This window comes from Hermetia illucens, chromosome 4 (genome assembly GCF_905115235.1).
Source record: "Hermetia illucens chromosome 4, iHerIll2.2.curated.20191125, whole genome shotgun sequence".
Classification (NCBI taxonomy): Eukaryota; Metazoa; Arthropoda; class Insecta; order Diptera; family Stratiomyidae; genus Hermetia; species Hermetia illucens.
In genome coordinates this window covers 35,540,528-35,559,620 of record NC_051852.1, presented here as the reverse complement: position 1 = coordinate 35,559,620, position 19,093 = coordinate 35,540,528, and the positions used below count along the sequence as shown (strand labels likewise).

At 39.6% G+C, this 19,093-nt stretch overlaps 1 protein-coding gene across 1 annotated transcript; it reads left to right on the top strand.

Annotated features, from left to right (window-relative positions):
* The first annotated feature begins 3,810 nt into the window (after window positions 1-3,810).
* LOC119655523 (RNA polymerase II subunit A C-terminal domain phosphatase SSU72) lies at window positions 3,811-14,744 on the top strand. Its single transcript, XM_038061433.1, has 5 exons — window positions 3,811-4,004; window positions 4,093-4,320; window positions 13,299-13,428; window positions 13,511-13,639; window positions 14,529-14,744. Exons 2-5 carry the CDS (start codon window positions 4,094-4,096, stop codon window positions 14,628-14,630), a joined length of 588 nt encoding a protein of 195 aa, XP_037917361.1. The 5' UTR covers window positions 3,811-4,004; window position 4,093; the 3' UTR covers window positions 14,631-14,744.
* The last annotated feature ends 4,349 nt before the right edge of the window (window positions 14,745-19,093 follow it).

The window sequence follows — 19,093 nt, the reverse complement described above, 5'->3', positions numbered from 1 at the left end:
GCTGGTGTCATCTTCTCCCTCCGGCATGGTGTTTTCCTGCATATCGCTGCCCCTCTTCCCTCGAGCTTTAGATTGCCTCCAGAGATCGGTCATGTGCCCTGATCGTGAGGAATTTTTCTTTGCTCTCCTTTCTCCTTTCTCTGAAGACCCTCAATGACCGCGTATTCTTTGAGAAATAAATCTTCGTTTCTAACGCTGCGGCTTTAGGAAGTATAGCATTCTCAGTACATGTCGACAGCTTTTTTCCCTTCCAGCTTGTCAATTTAGGGACTACGATCCTAAGCCTTTTGCCTGTCCTCCGTCACGCAATCTACACAATTGAGTCCTCTCTGCATCCTGACGTCTGATATCTTGCCCTCAGACATACTTTTGCTGGTCCCTTTTGCTGGTTGCCTTCTGAGCAACGACCTTTGTTTGGCTGCGGTCTTCGCCGTAGGCCAATGTTGACCTTAGCTCCACTGCATGACTTCCTAGCTTCTCCCTTTTTGGGGGTACTCAACTGGTTTTCGGTAATGCAGATATAAGCAACCGCTTGAAGGGATAGTTTGTGTGCGGTACGGGTTCCGCTGTATGAGGTAGATAGGCCGCTCCGAAGAGCCCAATTAGCGCTGTGGTGCGCCGTTGTAATGCCAAAAACTCTGAACACCATGACTGTTGTTATAAGAGCAAGGGCAGGGTCCAGTCGGCTCAGATCTTCACAGCCAGCATGAAGGAAAGCAGCTCTCCCATCCTGCAGTTGGAGATCTCTCAGAGGCCCTCAAAGAATGGTTTACCTAGCGTCCGTAGCCTAAATCTAACTACAGCTGGGCAATCACAAAAGGAGTACCTGAAGATTTCTTCCTCTTCTCTACAGCTGGCCGGTAATCCGGATTATAGGATATTCCGAGAATGGCGGCATGGTTTCCTATAGACCAAGGCCCCGTGCAGACCGCCCTAACCTTGAATGCATTTGAGTCTTCGCCGTCTGAGGTCCGCGGCTGCTAAGTAACTGCTAGTAACTTCCATCCTTGCCAGTCATCCACAAGCCACAGACTGTAGCCACCGAAAGGCTGTCAAGAACGGAATCCCGTCTGGCCAGTGCGTCAGTTTGCTCATTTTCTTCTATGACCCAGCGGGTGACTTTGAGCGTGCCGTTATACAATAGAGCCGTACGTTAGGGTGGGACGTACCACAGTTGTGTACATCCAGAGAACCGTCAGGCTTAAAAGGCTATACAGACCTTCTTAATCCGCAGTTCTATGTTCAATCTCCAATTTAGTTTCGGATACAGGATAACACCCAGATACTTTACATTGGAGAAAAAAACCAAACTTTCTTCATTCAACCGCGGAAGTTGGAATTTGGTGGTGAATAACATCAGTTCTGTTTTGATTAAATTTATACCGAGTCCGCATCTTGCGGCCCACAGGCATACCTTTCCTAAGGCTGCTTTCATGATGTCACTCATAATGGAGGGAAACATCCCTGACACCAATATCACCAAGTCGTCGCTACCACCTTCACTCTGTTCCTTTAATTCATCACTATCAACCGGAGCACCGGGCAGATGGCGACACCCTGCTTTCCTCTGCTCTCTGGTCAAGTAGCTACCTTCCAGATTCGACTGGATTATCCTGGTTCTTAGCATGGGTATAATCCAATGCGAAAGATACACCTCCAATCCAAAAGCATTCAAGGCTTGCTTGATGGCGTTTGGTCGAAAGTTTTTCGCGGACTCATTGCACCGCCGATATGAAAACCACCTGCGTGCGTCTCCAAGACTGTGGTTACTATTCCAAAGAGATGTAGCTCCGGTGAATCTCGGCAATCCACAGCAGAACCCTTTTTGCAGCTCTAGTAGCATGACTGGTATTATGCCACCTGGGTTCGGAGATTTATATGAAGTGAAGCTGTTTATATCCCAGCCGATTTTATTCTCGTTTATTACCGATTTGATAGTCTCACAAGGCTGGGACGGCTGCCGCCCAAGCAAACCTCTGACTTACAGTTCTCCTTCGTGGCGGAAAAGTGCATCTGAACCAGTAGCTCTAGGGTTTAATCAGAAGATTTCGTCCAGGAACAGTACAACTTTTTTTAGAAAGGATGGGCTCTTATGTTCCTTAGACAGAATCTTACTGTGTTTCACAGATTCGCTGGTGCCATCTCTTGACAGTCTTGATGGCCGACGTTTACCTCTCCAGGCAGTCCTTGTATGATTGCCGATATTTGTGCCTATAGTAGATGTTCAATATCTCCCTGGTCAATTTCCTCAGACTGGACCAATTTTCATTCCATCACGGTGGTAGAGTCTTCTTGCTGTATTTAGTAAGGCCTGATACTTTAAAGGTAGTTTCGAATACCTTTTACAAAGCCCCGACCTTCGACTCCAGTCCGTCTGTCATGCCAATCTTACCAATTTGGGCACCGGAGAGTTTTCTTAATAACTTGACCAAACTTCCTCCAGTCGATGGCCCGGGGGTCTTGAAAGATTTGGAGACCTCTGCGGCGAGATCTAGACTAAAACGTATCCGACTGTGATCTGAGAAGGATCAGTCAGACACTTTCCAGTTCATCAACTTAAGAATCCCATTGTGGATTAGTAGGATGATATCAAGAACCTTCTCCCAACCTTCACAGTTCTCCGAGGGAAAATGAAAGGTTGTATGTTGATGATTTTTTTAGATAGTTTAAAAGGCGTACTCATATGATCCCCATGAGTATAGGGTGTTCAGGTCGGTCGTACCATAGTTTCCGTAGAACGCTAAAGTCAAACTTACTCACTGTGGTGACCAGAGATCAGTTAGGCTCCCTTTGAACACAGCCACTTACCCTCGACTGCGAACTATCCAATGGGCACGCTCATTGATTTTATCGATAGTAGGGTCACTTCACAGGATGTGACTGTTACACTCATTAACGGACTTGCTAGATGAGAGGCTTGTCTCCTGGAGAGTCACATATCACCCCCAAAAAGAGATAGATTGGCTCCCAGGGAGCTATATTCCGCATCAGTCTATCCTGCAGTCCATTACTTGGCCTTGTGGTGGGCTAGATGCACGGTAAATTCATGCTGCAGGATAAACGACGAATCGAAACCTCCCATATCATATTAGGCTGCCTACTTACATGATGAGGATATATTATATATACTACCAGGGAAATAACAAACCCTGGAAAAATGCAAATACATAAAATAGAATATCTTCTGAGCTTGGAGAATTGGACGGGACTATTCACCTAAGCGAAATTTCGTGGGACATACCTACAATAACTCAACAAGTTGAAATGTGAAGCTATAAAATCCCGATACTATACAAATTGCTCATCCCCCCCGTGGCAGGAACGAGGAAACAGTTTAAAAAAAAACTGTGGAAGTCATGCACGCATTTCTGGCAGTACAAATGGGCTGAATGGGGCACATTCTATTGTCTGAAGCACAATAGATTTGCTCTGGTCTGGAGTTCAGTATCAAAGATGATAAGCTGGGAATGGGTAAAGCTTCATATGATGTTTAGAGGCAAATTGTGATCGTTGGAAACCCAGCTCTTAGCAAAACCTCCACTAATCCTCCAAAAAAATATAAAGACTGACCCTCCTTTGATAATTGGGATGCCCCTAAAACAGGAATGCAATGAATTTGAAATGAACTTTCCTATGACGTGAATGATACTTTTAAAAATGTAAGAAAATTAAACCATTTTTGGAAGTATTAAGGCTGGACTAGAATTCAAGTGACCGTTGCAGTAATAATTATATGCTATCTAGCTAATACGAGAACCTTGTATGGCATGATTCACTAAACCTGTCGACGCATTGCATCGCATTGCGATATTAATTAACTGTCATCAGTTTACAGGAAAACTTTCTACGGCGGAGTCGTTTCTAAGTCGCATTTTTAGACACTCGATTTGAAAACAGTTTTCAGCAATTGGTACTTTTACCAAGGTTATCGATTTTCAAAGGGCTTCCACCTACCTTGCGAGTAACGAAAGCATTGCACCCAGACACCTCGAAGATCACAACAGGTGAGTTTCCTCTTCAGCGTACCGTGACCTAGGACGGGAATTCATTTGCCACTTTCTCACTAATCGCAATTCCATTATTCACTTTCAGAATGTCGCAATTGAACAACTTGTCGATTGCCGTAATATGCTCCTCAAATATGAATCGGTCAATGGAAGCCCACGGGTTTCTGTCGAAGAAGGGCTTTAAGGTTAAGTCATTCGGCACAGGGGAAAAGGTCAAGCTGCCAGGCACGGCGATCGACAAACCAAATATTTATGAATTCGGGACGCCATACGATGAAATCTACAACGATCTCAGCAACAAGGACAAACAATAGTATCCTTTCCAAAAAGATGGCAATCAATAAAGAAGAAAACCTTCCATTCGGGTAGAGTAATATTCAATTCGTAAAGAATATTTACAGCGCTTCGGTTGAAGGAGAAAAGGATTCAGCCGAACAGTCGCCGCGGGCTTGCATCCTAAGAGTCAGCGAATATACGGCATGGATTTGCTTTCAGGCTTTCCAGACAAGAACAGGGTAAAACTGTAATTTGCAGAAATGAATAAAAGATTTCACTTGGAATATAAGAAATGAATATAAAGCCAAAGTAATTTTGTATGTGAAACTGTTTACTGCTGGTAGTTTTGAGTGGGTTTTCCTGAATCCTCAGAGCTTCCGAATATTATTCAGTGAAACACATTTACGTTGATAATGAAGTTAACACACTTTTGTTTAAATTAACAGCGTTATTTACGACACCTTCAAACAGAACACTATCAGTTACCGAATGTTGCGTCCTCTAAATCATAACGACTGCGATGTGGGAAGTTCCTTTGCATTTTTAAGTTCTGCTTTCAAATCCTTCAATTAGTCGCTTAGTTTCATATAGATTTGCGTTAGCTCACAGAGGAGAGCTGGGTACCATTTTACAACCTAATTTTAATGTCGACGATTATTTTGCGGGTTTGTATCTTTGCGTCTTTTCTGGGAAATGGGGTTATGTATGTGGATTTTTCAATATATATTATATGATAACACGTAGCACGGTGACAAAGTTGATTTCTTCAAATTGCAGAATTCAAAACAGGTAAAGCGGATTGATGGCTGTATGATCCAGGGCGCAAAGCGATTGGCGATTGCGGCAGTCTGTGGGTCAATTTAGCGGCATCTGATCTCGAATTGTCTGTTCTCTTTGCCTGTCTCTTTCCCTCCAATTGTTTCTAAATTGTCTGGAGCTGAATACACCCTTTGTGTTTTGTGTAAACACCAAACCTTATTAAAATCGGTTTACTGTCTGTCTGTCCGTCCGTCACACGTCAGAAAAATTTCTCGGAGACGGTTATAGCGATTGAAACCAAATTTAGGAGAAAGGTGGGAACTGTAAACGCTCACGTATACAGTGAGTTACATCCTTTTCCGTCGAATTTAAGGGGGGTTCCCATACATGGAAAAGGCGGGTGTAAATTTTTTTTTCCTCAAATATACCCATGTGGGGTATCAAATTAAAGGTCTGGGTTAGTACTTTTCGAAGCCTGTCTTAGTTTTTACTTTCGTTGGAAAGGTGGGGAGTGCGGGGGTTGCAAGTGATAATTTTTTTCAGGGAGTCATTCTCAGAAACTACTCAACCGAAAAATCTGGAAAAAATCATGAGGCTGCCAGTATATGGCGCCTAGGCTCCGAAAAACTTTCCGTATCGATATCTGTTTAAAAAAAGTGAATAATAGTATATTTCTACTACCCCCAGTAGTTCATTCTAGCACCACGAGATTTTGCAGTAATGTAGGCTAAAATATGGAGCATGATCTTACCCAGTTTGGTGGAAATCGCACTATTACTAACAAGGTTATAACACGTCAAAGTTGTTGCTTTCTCGACTATGAATGTCAATATCATCCGAAAGTGGATACTCTCACATAATATATGCATATATTACGGGCGACTCGCTAAGAAATTCACAAAACCTTTTGTACCTGAGGCGTGCAGCTTCCGGTTTCCCGACTTGTTCTAATCTCCTAACCATCGACTTTGGTAATCGTCGTATATGATTCCTTTTTACCACCCACGAATGAGTTGATGTGGTCTACTTCTATTCTGAAAATTTAGTTTGGAATTCCGCCTTCTTTTGTCGACATTCGTTATAAATTTCCTTGGAATCTGCAGAAAGCATCTTTTACTTTTTTCGAACAGCCATCTTTTTGGGAAACGAACGAATGCACTGCGCTTGTTTTACGTCGAAAATGGTGCTTCTTTTGTTTCCACTTTCAATTGATTTTTTTCAAGACGACGTCATCATGGAGCCGATTTTTTTTTATAATTTGCATGTATTTGCAACAACTACAGGGTGATAAAAAATAAACATATTTCAATGAAAGAAAAAACTGTTGGAGTTAGATGTAAACTTTGACAAGTTGAAATATAGTGTTGGGGTAATAGTGGCCGCCTTTAGTTACTGGAAACCGCTTGGTTTCCGATTGGCCGCATTTAGTACTTACACTATGCAAAATCCGTATTCGTACACCATAATTTTAAGCAATAATTTGGAAAGGCTGTAAAATACTAGACGAAATCAAAAGTGAGCAATTATTACAAGGAATAACATTGTTTATTGAAAACAGTAATATACAAACATAAAAAAAACCACGTTTCATATTCTGATCTAAACAAAATCCGTAATCGTATACTTGATTGGATTAAAAAAAATGTAACATAATTTTATTTTTAGTAATTTATTGGGTGCCCTTTCTGTTTTTTTATTGCCTTAAGTCTATTTGGCATAGATTAAACTAATTTTTTTGTTAAATTTGGTGAAATTTTTTTCCATTCTGTACCCAAAACGATTTTAAGGTCTTTTGTGTTCCTTATGTTCTAATATTTTAATTTTTTCTTAAAAATAGACCATAAATTTTCTATGGGATTAATGTCAGGGCTTTGTGGAGGTGTACACAACTATTTTCGACAATTATAAAGCAACCAAAAGCGCGTATTAAGTCCGGTATGTTTTGATCATTATCTTGCTAAAATATGTATTTTCTGTGGATGTTCAAATTTCGGGCACTCTCATGCAAATTAGCTTTTAAAATTTGAATGTATTGTTTGGTATCCATGGACAAAATGTAAATTGCCGACACCAGAAGAAGCAAAACATCCCCAGACTATGACGGAACCGCCATCATATTTAAAAGTCGGTATAAGGTTTCTAGTGAATAGCCTTGTATTCGCCCGTCAGATATTTTCACATTAAATTTACTCTCGTCTGAAAAAATGACCCTTCTCCAAAAGCGGAAATCCTTGTCAAAATATTTATTTGGGAAAAATATAACTTTTTTTTTCCTATTGGCATTACTAATAAATGTTTTGCGAGCAGCAAATCAACTGCGTTCGCCAGATTTCCTACTCATTATAATTCTTTTTTAAAAATAATAACTGAAATTTTACAGGGTGGCACAACAAGTATTGTAAAAGTACATTTTAACCGATCGACAGGGTGTACGAATACGAATTTTGTTTTGACTTAAGCGAGAAATTCCATTCCTGTTAATGCAATAGTGATCGCAGTTAATATTTGACATTGTTAGACAATTGCAGACATTGTAAGCAATGAAATTCGTGTATTTCATTTGACATCCGAAAAATTCGTAAAATGTTTAGTGTACGAATACGGATTTTGCATAGTGTATATACAAGCTCAGTGGTTTTACAAAGTCATGGGTGACAAGTCACTAGCGTTTTCCGATCACAAACTCGAGGTAATGCTTGGACTATTGATTATACGTTGTAATTGAAAGGAAATCAGATTTGATGAATTCGTGGGTGATGCTAAAGCGCATTTCAGATAACCATGAACGGTGGCGCTTAGGTGTGGTCGACGCGGTATACCCGTATATATCTTAAACAATATGTGTACATTTTTTTTATTTAAAAATATGGAGTCGATGGCAGGTTACATGACTGAAATGGCAAACATGTAAAAAAGCAGACCAACGGTGCCCACGATTCTGGCAAACTAATTTATCCGAAATCCGATTCCATTTTAATCTTTAGGTGAATGACTATATATAACTAGAATTTTTTGAAAATATTAAAAATTCAATTTTTCGCAAATTATAATTCAAAATTGCATGATTTTTTGCCACTTCTTTCTTATATGGACAGAAAATGGTTCAATATTTTTTAAAAATTCAAGTTCTCATAATAGCCACACATGTACTGAATTTTCCATTAACATTTTGATTAAATTCATTGAACTGTTTTCAAAAAAATGATGGGCACAATTTAGAAAAAAACAGTTTTGAGGAAAACGCGTTTGAAAGTTCACGAGTAAATTACACCATGAAGTGCAAATATGCACTTTTTTTACTTGATTTGAGTAAATTTATTGAAACCTTTTGTGCATTATTAAGTATACCTTTAAGAATATTTTGTAAAATTGTGATACAATAATATTCGCAAAGAAGCTGATGACAGCTTTTCCCAGAGCGCCTTTGAAAAAAAGGCGATTTGCCGTGTTCACTATATCTCAGCTGGAAATTATTTGAAAGAAAAAAAACATTTGAATTTAGTCAAAGTATTAACAAATCCTCTCCCAACGATGTCAGACTATTAGATTAGAGTTTTAAAAAAGTTGTTTTGAGAAAAACGCATTTAAAGTTTTAGAACCTAAGGGATTTTTTTGTTTTCAACTTACACTGAATCATAGATTCCCTACAGCAGTTTCGATGTCCTCAGCCTAATTTTTCGAGTCTTTGCTTTATTTTGGCTCGTTACCATGTTGCTCAACTCGAACATCGGCCCTGTTGATGCGACAGCTGTCCTGTAATCGTTCGTGTCCGTAAGCGCTCGGCCAAAGGGTAAAAGGCGAGGCAAGCACCAGCACCTTCATTAAATATGGATGTAACTATGCAATTTCAACAATTTGTTTACTGTCTGATAATTTTTTTTTCATGCGATTCTCCAAATGAGTTAGTTCAAACTTTCGCTTGCATTTTGGGTAAAAAACCTCAAAGACACCTTTCAAGAAGTTCTTCCTTGCCCAAATCTTCATAAATTGGTTTTATAGCTTGGATGACATCTTCTGGAAGTGTAGTGTAATTGTGCTGGAAATTCTACACAACTGTTGTGGCCAGAGCTTTTTGATAACGACACCATGAATTCTCGTTGCTCATGCATATATCGGGTTGAGGATTATCGGGTGTCGGCTGGTCCTTAGTACGTGGCCCAGATTGCATTTTTCATTCTCTCGACCGAATTAAAATGATGCATTATTGATGCTCCGTAGTATCGCCTCAAGTGTCGAATACTTTTCCAGTAAGTTTTCCTGTGCTTCCAAGTATTTTACTTTGCCACGTTCCACCTGATTTTTTTCCTGTTTTCACGAATTAATCTTCAGAAGTCGTATTTACCAAATCGGGTAAGTGTTTTCCCATTCGGTTTTGCACATGGTTTACACATTCCGTTTTACTTATAGTGAAGTTTTCACTGTAAGATTTCGCTTCCATTAAATTAGCGTAAGTCTTGATGTGACCGTCTCCGATATAATCTGTCCATTATAATTTTGTTCTGAGCGACAAAACATTGTGATTACTGCGCCTACTTCAATGTTACCTGATGGTCCGGTATGACTATATCACTTTTCCTATGAGGAATTTACTAGATGGTCGCTTGCCTTTGACTAAAAATGTTCCTGTTGTTCGTCCGATTAGCTTATTGGAGCTTCTAGTTCTTTTGTATAAGAGAGACAATGGTGGTGCGTTTCATAACCATAGAGCCACCTTTGATTTGACTGTTTTACTCTTTTGTTGTAACTAAAGCTAGCCTTATATTCGTCAGCCGGAAATATCGTAACTTAAATTGTACGAACTGTCGTTGCAAACAACTCTGACCAACTCATGGTTTATTAATAATAAGTACAAAGTACAAATAGCCAACAAATTGAGCATCTGCGATGCAGAATCATATGGGAATTGAAAACGATGATGAATATTGACGAAATCCAGAATTTTATGAAATCCAATTTCGAATATCGATTGGTAAGGATATAAGTCAATACATTTTATTTTTCTATTTCAATGATATTAACTTTACATGCCAGCGGAGCTTTCAGTTTGATTTGATTTTCTTATTTCCGAAAATTCAGAGGAGGATCAGTCTGAATGATAAAACTATGGCAAACTGATCGTCTTTTTTATGGTAATGGCTGATGGACTTATAAGTTGAGTCTAGTGCAGTTGCTAATCGAAACATGACTTTCGAATGGTTAGGATTTTAAATATATGCCACAAAAGTGTTTTTTTTTTTTGTTGCCTTGTTTATACTAAACACATCAGTCCATCAGTTTATTTGTGATGGATTGGCTTATGGCAGGCTGATGAAATATTGATCGTGTAAGGTCGGCCATAAAGTCGACCTTACAGTAATTCACCAGGTAGGAGGATGCCACCATCCAACGTAAAGATTTAGTAGCGATTTGACTGCCAGTCTATATAGTTGTATCTTCTTTGGAAATCTGATTATGCACCTTCTGGCGAGAAGACTCCCGTTTCGACAGTATTTCTACCTGGAAAACGTTATGTGTATCTGAGAAAACTTCCGCTTCAATTGTACCGTCCATTTTTTTAAGGTTTTTTGTAAACACAAATATAGTCATGTGGGGTATCAAATTAAAGGTTTCAGTTAGTACTTTCCGAAGCCGGTCTTAGTTTTGACATTTGTTGGAAAAGGTGGGGAGTGTGGGGGGTTGAAAATGATAGTTTCTTTAATGGACACATTCTCAGAAACTACTTAACCCAAAAATCTGAAAAAAAGTGAAGAGGCTGTATGGTGCCTAGGCTCCGAAATACCCTCCATACCAATACCTGTTCAAATAAAGTTAATAATAGTACATTACTATAATTTTTAATTATTGGCAGGAAAACCTCTCTTAAGTTGCTCGTAGAATCACGAAATGCAGCAATGTAGGCTACAGATAGAGCATAATCGTACCAAATTTTGGTGAAAATCGCACCTAACAAAGTTATAATAGGTCAAAACTTTCGCTTCTGTGCAAATTAAAGACTTTGAATGTCAATATCACTTGAAAGTGGATATTCTCACATAATATATGCATATGTTACGTGCTACATACTAATGGGGCAAATGCACGCTCAAATCTCTTTATTAAAGAAATACACAAAATCTTTTATACCTGAAGCGCCGAGCTTCCGGTTTCCCGACTTGTTTCCATTTTGATTCACCAGTGAAAAATACAATGCAGTACAAAGTACAAATTTTCCACACCACCCTGAGGATCTTGCAGCAAAGTTTCTCTTAGAACACAGCCTCGGGTAGCGTAGTCCGTAAAACACAGGCCTGAAGTCATAAAAAAAACATAGCACTTCAGATGACTACAGTTCCGTAAATTCATCATAAACATTTTATGAGCACGTTCTACCGTATCCTTAGAGGAGAGCTTCTCAATGCGAGGATTTGTAACCACTAGGGTCGTGTTTTCCTTATTTTCGTCGGTGGAGGGGGGACAAAGGGGATGATTCCACGGCGCCAATGCCGAATACTTTAGATTTTTTAAATTTCTATTTCTATTAAATGGACAGAGCTTTCAGATTAGTTTTCTACCGCTTGAGTTAGATTTAGTTATGACTATAAATTGACCAATTTCCATTCGAAATAATGCTATATTTATGTTCATCCTTTTAATACAATTTTGTTGTTAATCAATCAGGTAATTCGTTACATTTACATGCCGCTTTCAAGGGCGGCAATAATGCAATTTAGGCTCTTTTGTTCGTTTGCTTTCTGTTCATTATTTAGGACTCAAAAATTATTATTGTAGTAAAAAAAAAACTATTGATCATGTACGAGGAAATATATTGGGCAACCTGAGTGTAATTATGCGGTCTTCCCAACGATTAATTATTTGAAATAATAAAAAACTTGTTTCTTTTTCGCTGGGGTGGATATTTATTCTTGCAAAAACCGATATTTCGGGGACCACTTGATCCCTTCATCAGTGCTAACGGAAGTCTGAGGAGCAGACTTGTTAGCACTGATGAAGGGAACAAGTGGTTCCCTAAATATCGGTATTTACGAGAATAAATATTTACACCAGCGAAAAAGAAACAACAAGTTTTTTATTATTTTAAAAAGTAGAATGCGATTTTTAGCCATGACTCCTTAACTGACTATTTATCTGCTTTTACCTAGCCCGTTAGGTTAGGTTTCTTCAAGAAATACATGTACAGCCTTGACTTCAATTCTTGTCCTTTTAGCGAAGTCATTCCAACCTTATTCGGACCGATAAATACGCGCTTTATTACGGCAGTCGACATATGCCATGTGACTTATCATGTGTTTAATATTATGATTTCCGAACGACTCCGAATATCAAAAAAACACTGCCCATATATTCTACACTATATCTAGATACAATCGATGCCAAAAAAAAAAATCGATTCTGCGGATCCGACACGCGGGGTGATCCCCTTAACTGTTTGATATTGGCATACTCTGTTCCTTGTGATACTTGCATTTTCAAACTTTGGCCCATATTTGTTCAAATGGGAGATAACATACCATTCTACATAGACATTATGCAAAAACTAGGCCCGGAGTGAAACTTTTCCGGGGAGAACTATTTTTTCATTGAAATTTCTATATCGCACGTTAGTTTGTTAATATACATTTACATACCTGAATACAGAAAGATTTGTGATTTGCACCGCGGCATCAATCCTTCGATTTCGACTTAAAGGAATTATTATGTATGAAATATTTCCTCAAAAGTTAAGAAAAAATACGTCGACTAAGTGGACTTGGAGATTAGAAAATTGACGGGCAGGTCAATGAAAGGCCGAAAAGTTCCAGAATAATTCGATTTAAAGGTATTTCGATTGGGAAGATTCGACGGTAGTTTGATTTTTCCTTACATTGAACTACTTGTTCTGAATTAGACTCATTTGCCTATTATCAGATAGAAATTTGGAATTGCAAGCTCCAAAAATGATAGTCATTTAGTACTTATAGAGCGTCCATGGTACAATGTAAACAAAACTTATCAACAAGTTGTCCCATGAAAGCAAACACAGAGTTTGCGAATGAATTTCCCCAATTTTTCAACTTTCCTTTCCTCTCTACCATTAGTAAATAATCCTCAATAGATAGTGATTTCCTTTGAAAGATTTAACTAAAAGTTGGGTTTAGCAACTATGTAATTTGTAAGGATTCTGAATGTTCAATATATCGCTCATTGTCAATTGTTTACTGTTCACAGAATAATCTATTAAATTTCCAAAAAAAAAGTTTTCTTAACCCAGCCATTTAGCTACACCCAAAACGGATTATTGCACATGCTGGATAGAAATCGTCGAATAAAACGATGCCCTGAACGTTTTCAAACCTGTAAAGAACGTTTCGACATCATTGTGACCGTAGAAGAGAGGGTTTATGATCAGGTCAGTATCTTACTGATATACTATTTGGAAGTTCTTAAAATTGTTAAATTCTTTGTTCAATATTTCCATATTTTTTTTCCAGGTTATCGACTTCATGGAATCTCAAGAGCCAGTTTACAATCAGCCTGTTCACCTCATCAATTTAGAAGTTCAAGACAATCATGAAGACGCCACAATAGGAGCTTTTTTAATTTGTGATATGATTACAATGGTAAAATATATTATTGAAAAATATTTGAATTCAAAATCCACATTGTCGGAAAGAAATACAGAAGCAGGACATGCTAACTCCAGAAAGAATATACTTTTCTTTGATTACTCCTCAAATAGCACTACCAAAGGTTTCCAAAAATATGATTTCTTTAGTAGGCGCAAACGTGAAAACTCGTTAAGCTAATCCTTGCGTTTCTGTGCAACAAAATAAACAACACTATTTTTCAGCCATTGTCATATTAAATGAAATTGGAATGCGTCGATTCTGGGATAATCACCACCACATGATCTGGGATAATCAAAAATAACAATGCGATAGCATTAATTGGTTTTAGGTCATTTGATTACTAAGCTCCTTATCCTGTATTAATAACAAACCATAGATGTGTATACTTCGAGTTTCCTTAATGATACCAACGTAACTTGATGAAACGTCTGCTATCAAATTGTCTTAAAAATTCGACGTAATGAGGCTTTCTTTGAAAATAATGGTCATTGAATTTGTTGTTAGATTTATAGTCAGCATCGATTTTTATTTTAAACGAATAAACGCTTCAAAGGGAAGGTTTCTTTGCCAAATGAGATTATACCTCAATTGCAGCCCTTTCTCTCTCAACTTTTTCCCTAAATTCTGAATGCATCGTCATATAAGGTATAAACAGGACTCGTTTAACATCTGTTGAACACGCTTATAGGGTCACCCCATATTGACCACACTTCAGATTAGCTATGAAGACCAATCAGTGCTTTGTTTCTAATGCAAGTTGCATTTCTTTCTTGATTACAATGTTTTAATATTTGTCAATTATCTTTCCTCCAAACCCGTAACTTTTTTTTTGTAAATTATACACTCACCTGCTAATGAACAAAATTTTTCTATTTTCTAGCTTTCAAAATCAGATGATCTGGATAATGATATTGATGAATTACTTCATGATTTCGAGAGTACACGACAGCGGGCTGTTTTGCATAGCATTTTATTTTATTAATATGCAATGATAAAGTGTAAATACAAATAATCTTAACATTTATAACTTATACGAAGCATATTAAGTATGTTTATAAAGTAAGAAAAATAATAATTGAAATATTGTAAAATCGAACGATGAGTTTTATTTGGAACCCCTTTTCTAAGCAATTGGAAGAAACCCCCTCAAAACTAATACAGGCGTGGGGCCGGCGGGACGCGGTGTTGGCAAGCGGGTATTACACCGCACATGCCGCTGATTTCGTTTATCAATCAAGACGCAATACATTAGTTTTATTCGCATTTTTGTCAGTTTTTGTTTTTACATACATATCTAAGTGAATTTTAATCTAACTATGCCACCTAAACAAGACAGTAATAGTAAAGTGAAGAAGAGAGTAAAAAACAGCTACAATGGAGGATAAATTTATGATTTTAAAATTCGCGGTTGTTCGACTTCATCTATCGGAAGAGGATTTATCACGCACAACCGTATAAACAATAATAAAACACCATAAAAAAAATCCTAACAGCTCCACTTTCCGCCTCCTTAAACAGCACTATTATATGGAAGGCGATCAAAGGGTAGTATAGGTCCCAGGGCAAAACGTGTATTGCTACACACGATGGAGCATAAAACCTGGGAAACGCCTGCTGAACTAACACCAACAGCTCTACTATCAAACCCTATCTCCACTTCCACGTGGTGATCGTTGGGAGTTCTTTCTTTATGAAAAAATGCTGAAGGAGGATGAAGGCGAGTCTCCCGCGCCTAAAAACGGGACAAAATGTACCAACTGGTCTTCCAGGTTAAGGGTTGGGTAGGGCTGACAACCCTACACGGAAAACCGATGTTATGAGGCCACGAAAGGAGCCTCGGACAAGATGGATCTTACAACGACGAACCCGACAACGACAACGGATTTGTGCATTTTCTCATGGAACGTGCCTGTACAGACCGAATGCTGCTGAGCAGCTAGCCGATACCCTGTCCCAATATAAGGCTGATGTAACAGCGTTACAAGAGATGCGATGGACAGGGACCGGTTTCCTGGAGAAGAGCCGCTACACCATATATTATAGCGGCCATCCAATAAACCATGTGCTCGGAGTACGTTTCTTAATCAGCCAAAAAATGAAACCTGCTGTTATCGGCTTTGAAAATATAAGCGAAAGGCGTTTGCGAGGCAAGTTTAGAAATATAAGCCTCATTAACGTTCACGCCCCTACAGAGGAGACTGCAGAGTCGGAGAAGGATACCTTCTACGAGGCAGTTGAGCGGACCCTCGAAACCTGTCCCAAGTATGATATCAAAATCATACTTGGAGATTTCAACAGTCAAGTAGGGACGGAGCCCGTATTCAGGCGATACGTTGGCTCCCATAGCCTACATAGGGGTACCAATGAGAACGGATTGCGGATTATCCAGTTAGCAGTATCACACGAAATGGTTGTTGGAAGTACCTGGTTTGCGTGGAAAGCGGTCCACAAATATACGTGGGCCTCTCCAGACGGGACCACTTTCAGCCAAATTGACCACGTGTTGATTGAACGCCGCCACCCCTCAGCCTTGATGAATGTCAGAACATATAGGGCGGCCAATATAGACTCGGACCACTATCTCGTTGGCATGGTGCTCCGAGCTCGAATTACGACACCACCTACAATCCTCTCTGACAATCAGGTGAGAGTAAATGCTGAAACCATCCACAACACAGCCCTCCGCGACACCTATAACAGGGAAATGGATGCCGCAATAACCGCAGTCAACAGAGGTCCTGGAGATGAAGCATCAACAAATGATCTTCACAACCACCTGAAGAACGTTATCATTGATACGGCTACAAAGATACTTGGGCGCAAAAAAAGTCAGAACGATGATGAATGTAAGCTAGCAACGGAACGGAAGAATGCTGCATACCGAGTAATGTTGCATTCTCAAAGAACGCGGGCACGCGCAGAGACTTATCACGAACTCCGTCGAGCGGAGGAGCGATTTCACAGACGGAAAAAGGAAGCCTGGGAGAACCAACAAGTCTGTGAACTCGGAAAGTACAGGGAACAACCGCACCAGGCGCGGAAGTTTTACCAACAAGTCAGCAGGATGAAGCCTTATACACCACGATGCTCATCCTGCTGAGACAAAGAGGGAAATCTGATTTCCGACAGAATGGGCATATTGGAGCGATGGGTTGAGTACTTTGATGAACTACTGAACAACCAGAACATCGTCGAGTTGGAGGTCCCTCCAACTGAAGACGACGGACAAATGTTACCACCATCAAGCATCGAAGAAACAGTCCGTGCAATTCATCGGCTTAAAAATCATAAGTCGCCAGGAGCCGATGGAATTACAGCCGAATTAGTTAAATATGTAGGCGACCAGTTACACCAAGTGGTTCATCAGCTTGTGCTCAAGGTATGGGACAGCGATTCAATGCCTGACGATGTGCAACGAGGCATTATCTGTCTCATACATAAAAAGGGAGATATCACACAGTGCAGCAATTATAGAGGTACCACGTTGCTGAGTACCATCCATAAGATATTCTTCTCTATTTTGCTAGGCCGGATAGCCCCATACGTCCAGAACATCATTGGCCCATACCAAAGAGGCTTCATTCCAGGCAAATCAGCAACAGATCAGATTATCTCTCTGCGGCAAGGGATGGAAAAACTGTTAGAATATGGACATCATTTGTACCATATTTTCATCGACTTTAATCCCGCCTATGGTAGCATACCCAGGGTAAAACTGTACACGGCCATGAGAGAATTCGGTATCCCGACGAAATTGATAAGACTGAGTAGACTGATCCTGACCAATGTGCGAGGCCAGATAAAAGCAGCTGGATCACTCTCAAGACTATTCGACATCAACAACGGTCTACGGCAAGGGGTTGTCCTATCATGCGTCCTCTTTAACCTGGTCTTCGAGAAAGTGATCCGTGATGCTGAGGTAAGAGAGGTAAGAGGTACGATCCTCTTTAAGTCCACCCAACTACTGGTCTATGCTGGCAATATCAGCATCTTGGGAAGAACAACCCGAGACGTACAAACTGCCTTCGTCCAGATCGAGCAGGCGGCGATTGGCGCGAGATCTTGGGCTACATATCTACGGTTGCACGGTTGTTGGCAGCCAACAGAGCCTTTTTCACCTTACAAAAACTGTTCCGCTCGAAACGTCTCACCATAGGATCAAAGCTCTTACTGTACAAGACAATGATCTTGCCAGTCCTCATGTATTCCTCGGAAACTTGGGTGCTTAGCAAGAAAAATTACAAACTCTTGGCTGCGTTCGAGAGAAAAATCCTCCGAAGAATTTTTGGCCCCAGGTGGGCGGGTAACTTAAGGGGGTCATCCCATGTGTCGGATTCGCGGAATCGATTTTTTTTGGCATCAGTTGTATCTAGATATAGTGTAGAATATATGGGTAAAGTGATTTTTTGATATTCGGAGTCGTTCGGAAATTATAGTGTTAAACACGTGATAAGTCACATGTCAGATTTGTATCGATCGCCGTAATAAAGCTCGTATTTATCGGTCCGAATGACGTTTGAATGGCTTCGCTAAAAGGACAAGAATTGAAGCCAAGGCTGTACATGTGTATCCTCAAGAAACCTAAGGTTTATGGACTAGGTATAACAGATTAATGGTCAGTTAAGGTTTTATGACTAAAAATCGCATTCTACTTTTTAAATCCGTTTTTCTCGAAACTGCATGTTGAAGATCGGCTGCCACCATAGCCCAAAATCAATCCAACCAAATTTTTTGAAATTTTTACGACTTATTCAGAACATATTTCTACGGTCCGCAAACTAGGATAATTGCGATTCATTCAGTAGTTTTTTTATTCATTGAAGAAGCCGTGAAAAAACACCAAAATTCACAAAAAAAAAGTTTAACACCACACCAAAAATTTAGCTTTCAATATTTTTTAATAATCCTAGTTTGCAGATTGTAGTTAAGTCTGTACATTCTTTAAGAAAATCGCAGCGCCCTCTAGCGTGGCAGCAGAAAAGCTCCTTTTTTTCTAGATGGGTGTATAAATTGCTCTGAGATTACTATGCACGCGCAAGATATTAAAAAATCTCCGGTGCAAAATTCGTACTTGTACCTTTACCCAGTTCTTCACAAAAAATTTCTAAAAATAACCAAAGAAAAACGTCCTTCACACGGGATGACCCCCTTAATCCGTATGGATGAGGATGATCCAGCCTGCAAAGTCTATATGGGCAATATCTATGGTAGAAAAAGAAGACGGGGCAGACTCTGCCTGAGATGGAGCGATGGCGTAGATCATGACGCCAGACAGTTTTTAGGGATATCGAATTGGTGGACCTCGGCGCAAAACCGGGATGTCTGGAGTTCCTTATTAAGGCAGGCCTAGACCGGATACCGGTTGTTGCGCCGATGATGATGATGAATGCAGAAAGAATAGAAAATCATTGACAATTGCGTTGTGCCCACTATAGAAGCCTGGTA

Excerpts from the sequence above, each read along its gene's own strand:
- LOC119655523 (XM_038061433.1), top strand. The coding sequence starts at position 4,094 with ATGTCGCAATTGAACAACTTGTCGATTGCCGTAATATGCTCCTCAAAT. Across the intron at positions 4,321-13,298 it reads AGCAACAAGGACAAACAATA|CTACACCCAAAACGGATTAT; the intron begins GTATCCTTTCCA and ends CCAGCCATTTAG. Across the intron at positions 13,640-14,528 it reads TTTGTGATATGATTACAATG|CTTTCAAAATCAGATGATCT; the intron begins GTAAAATATATT and ends TCTATTTTCTAG.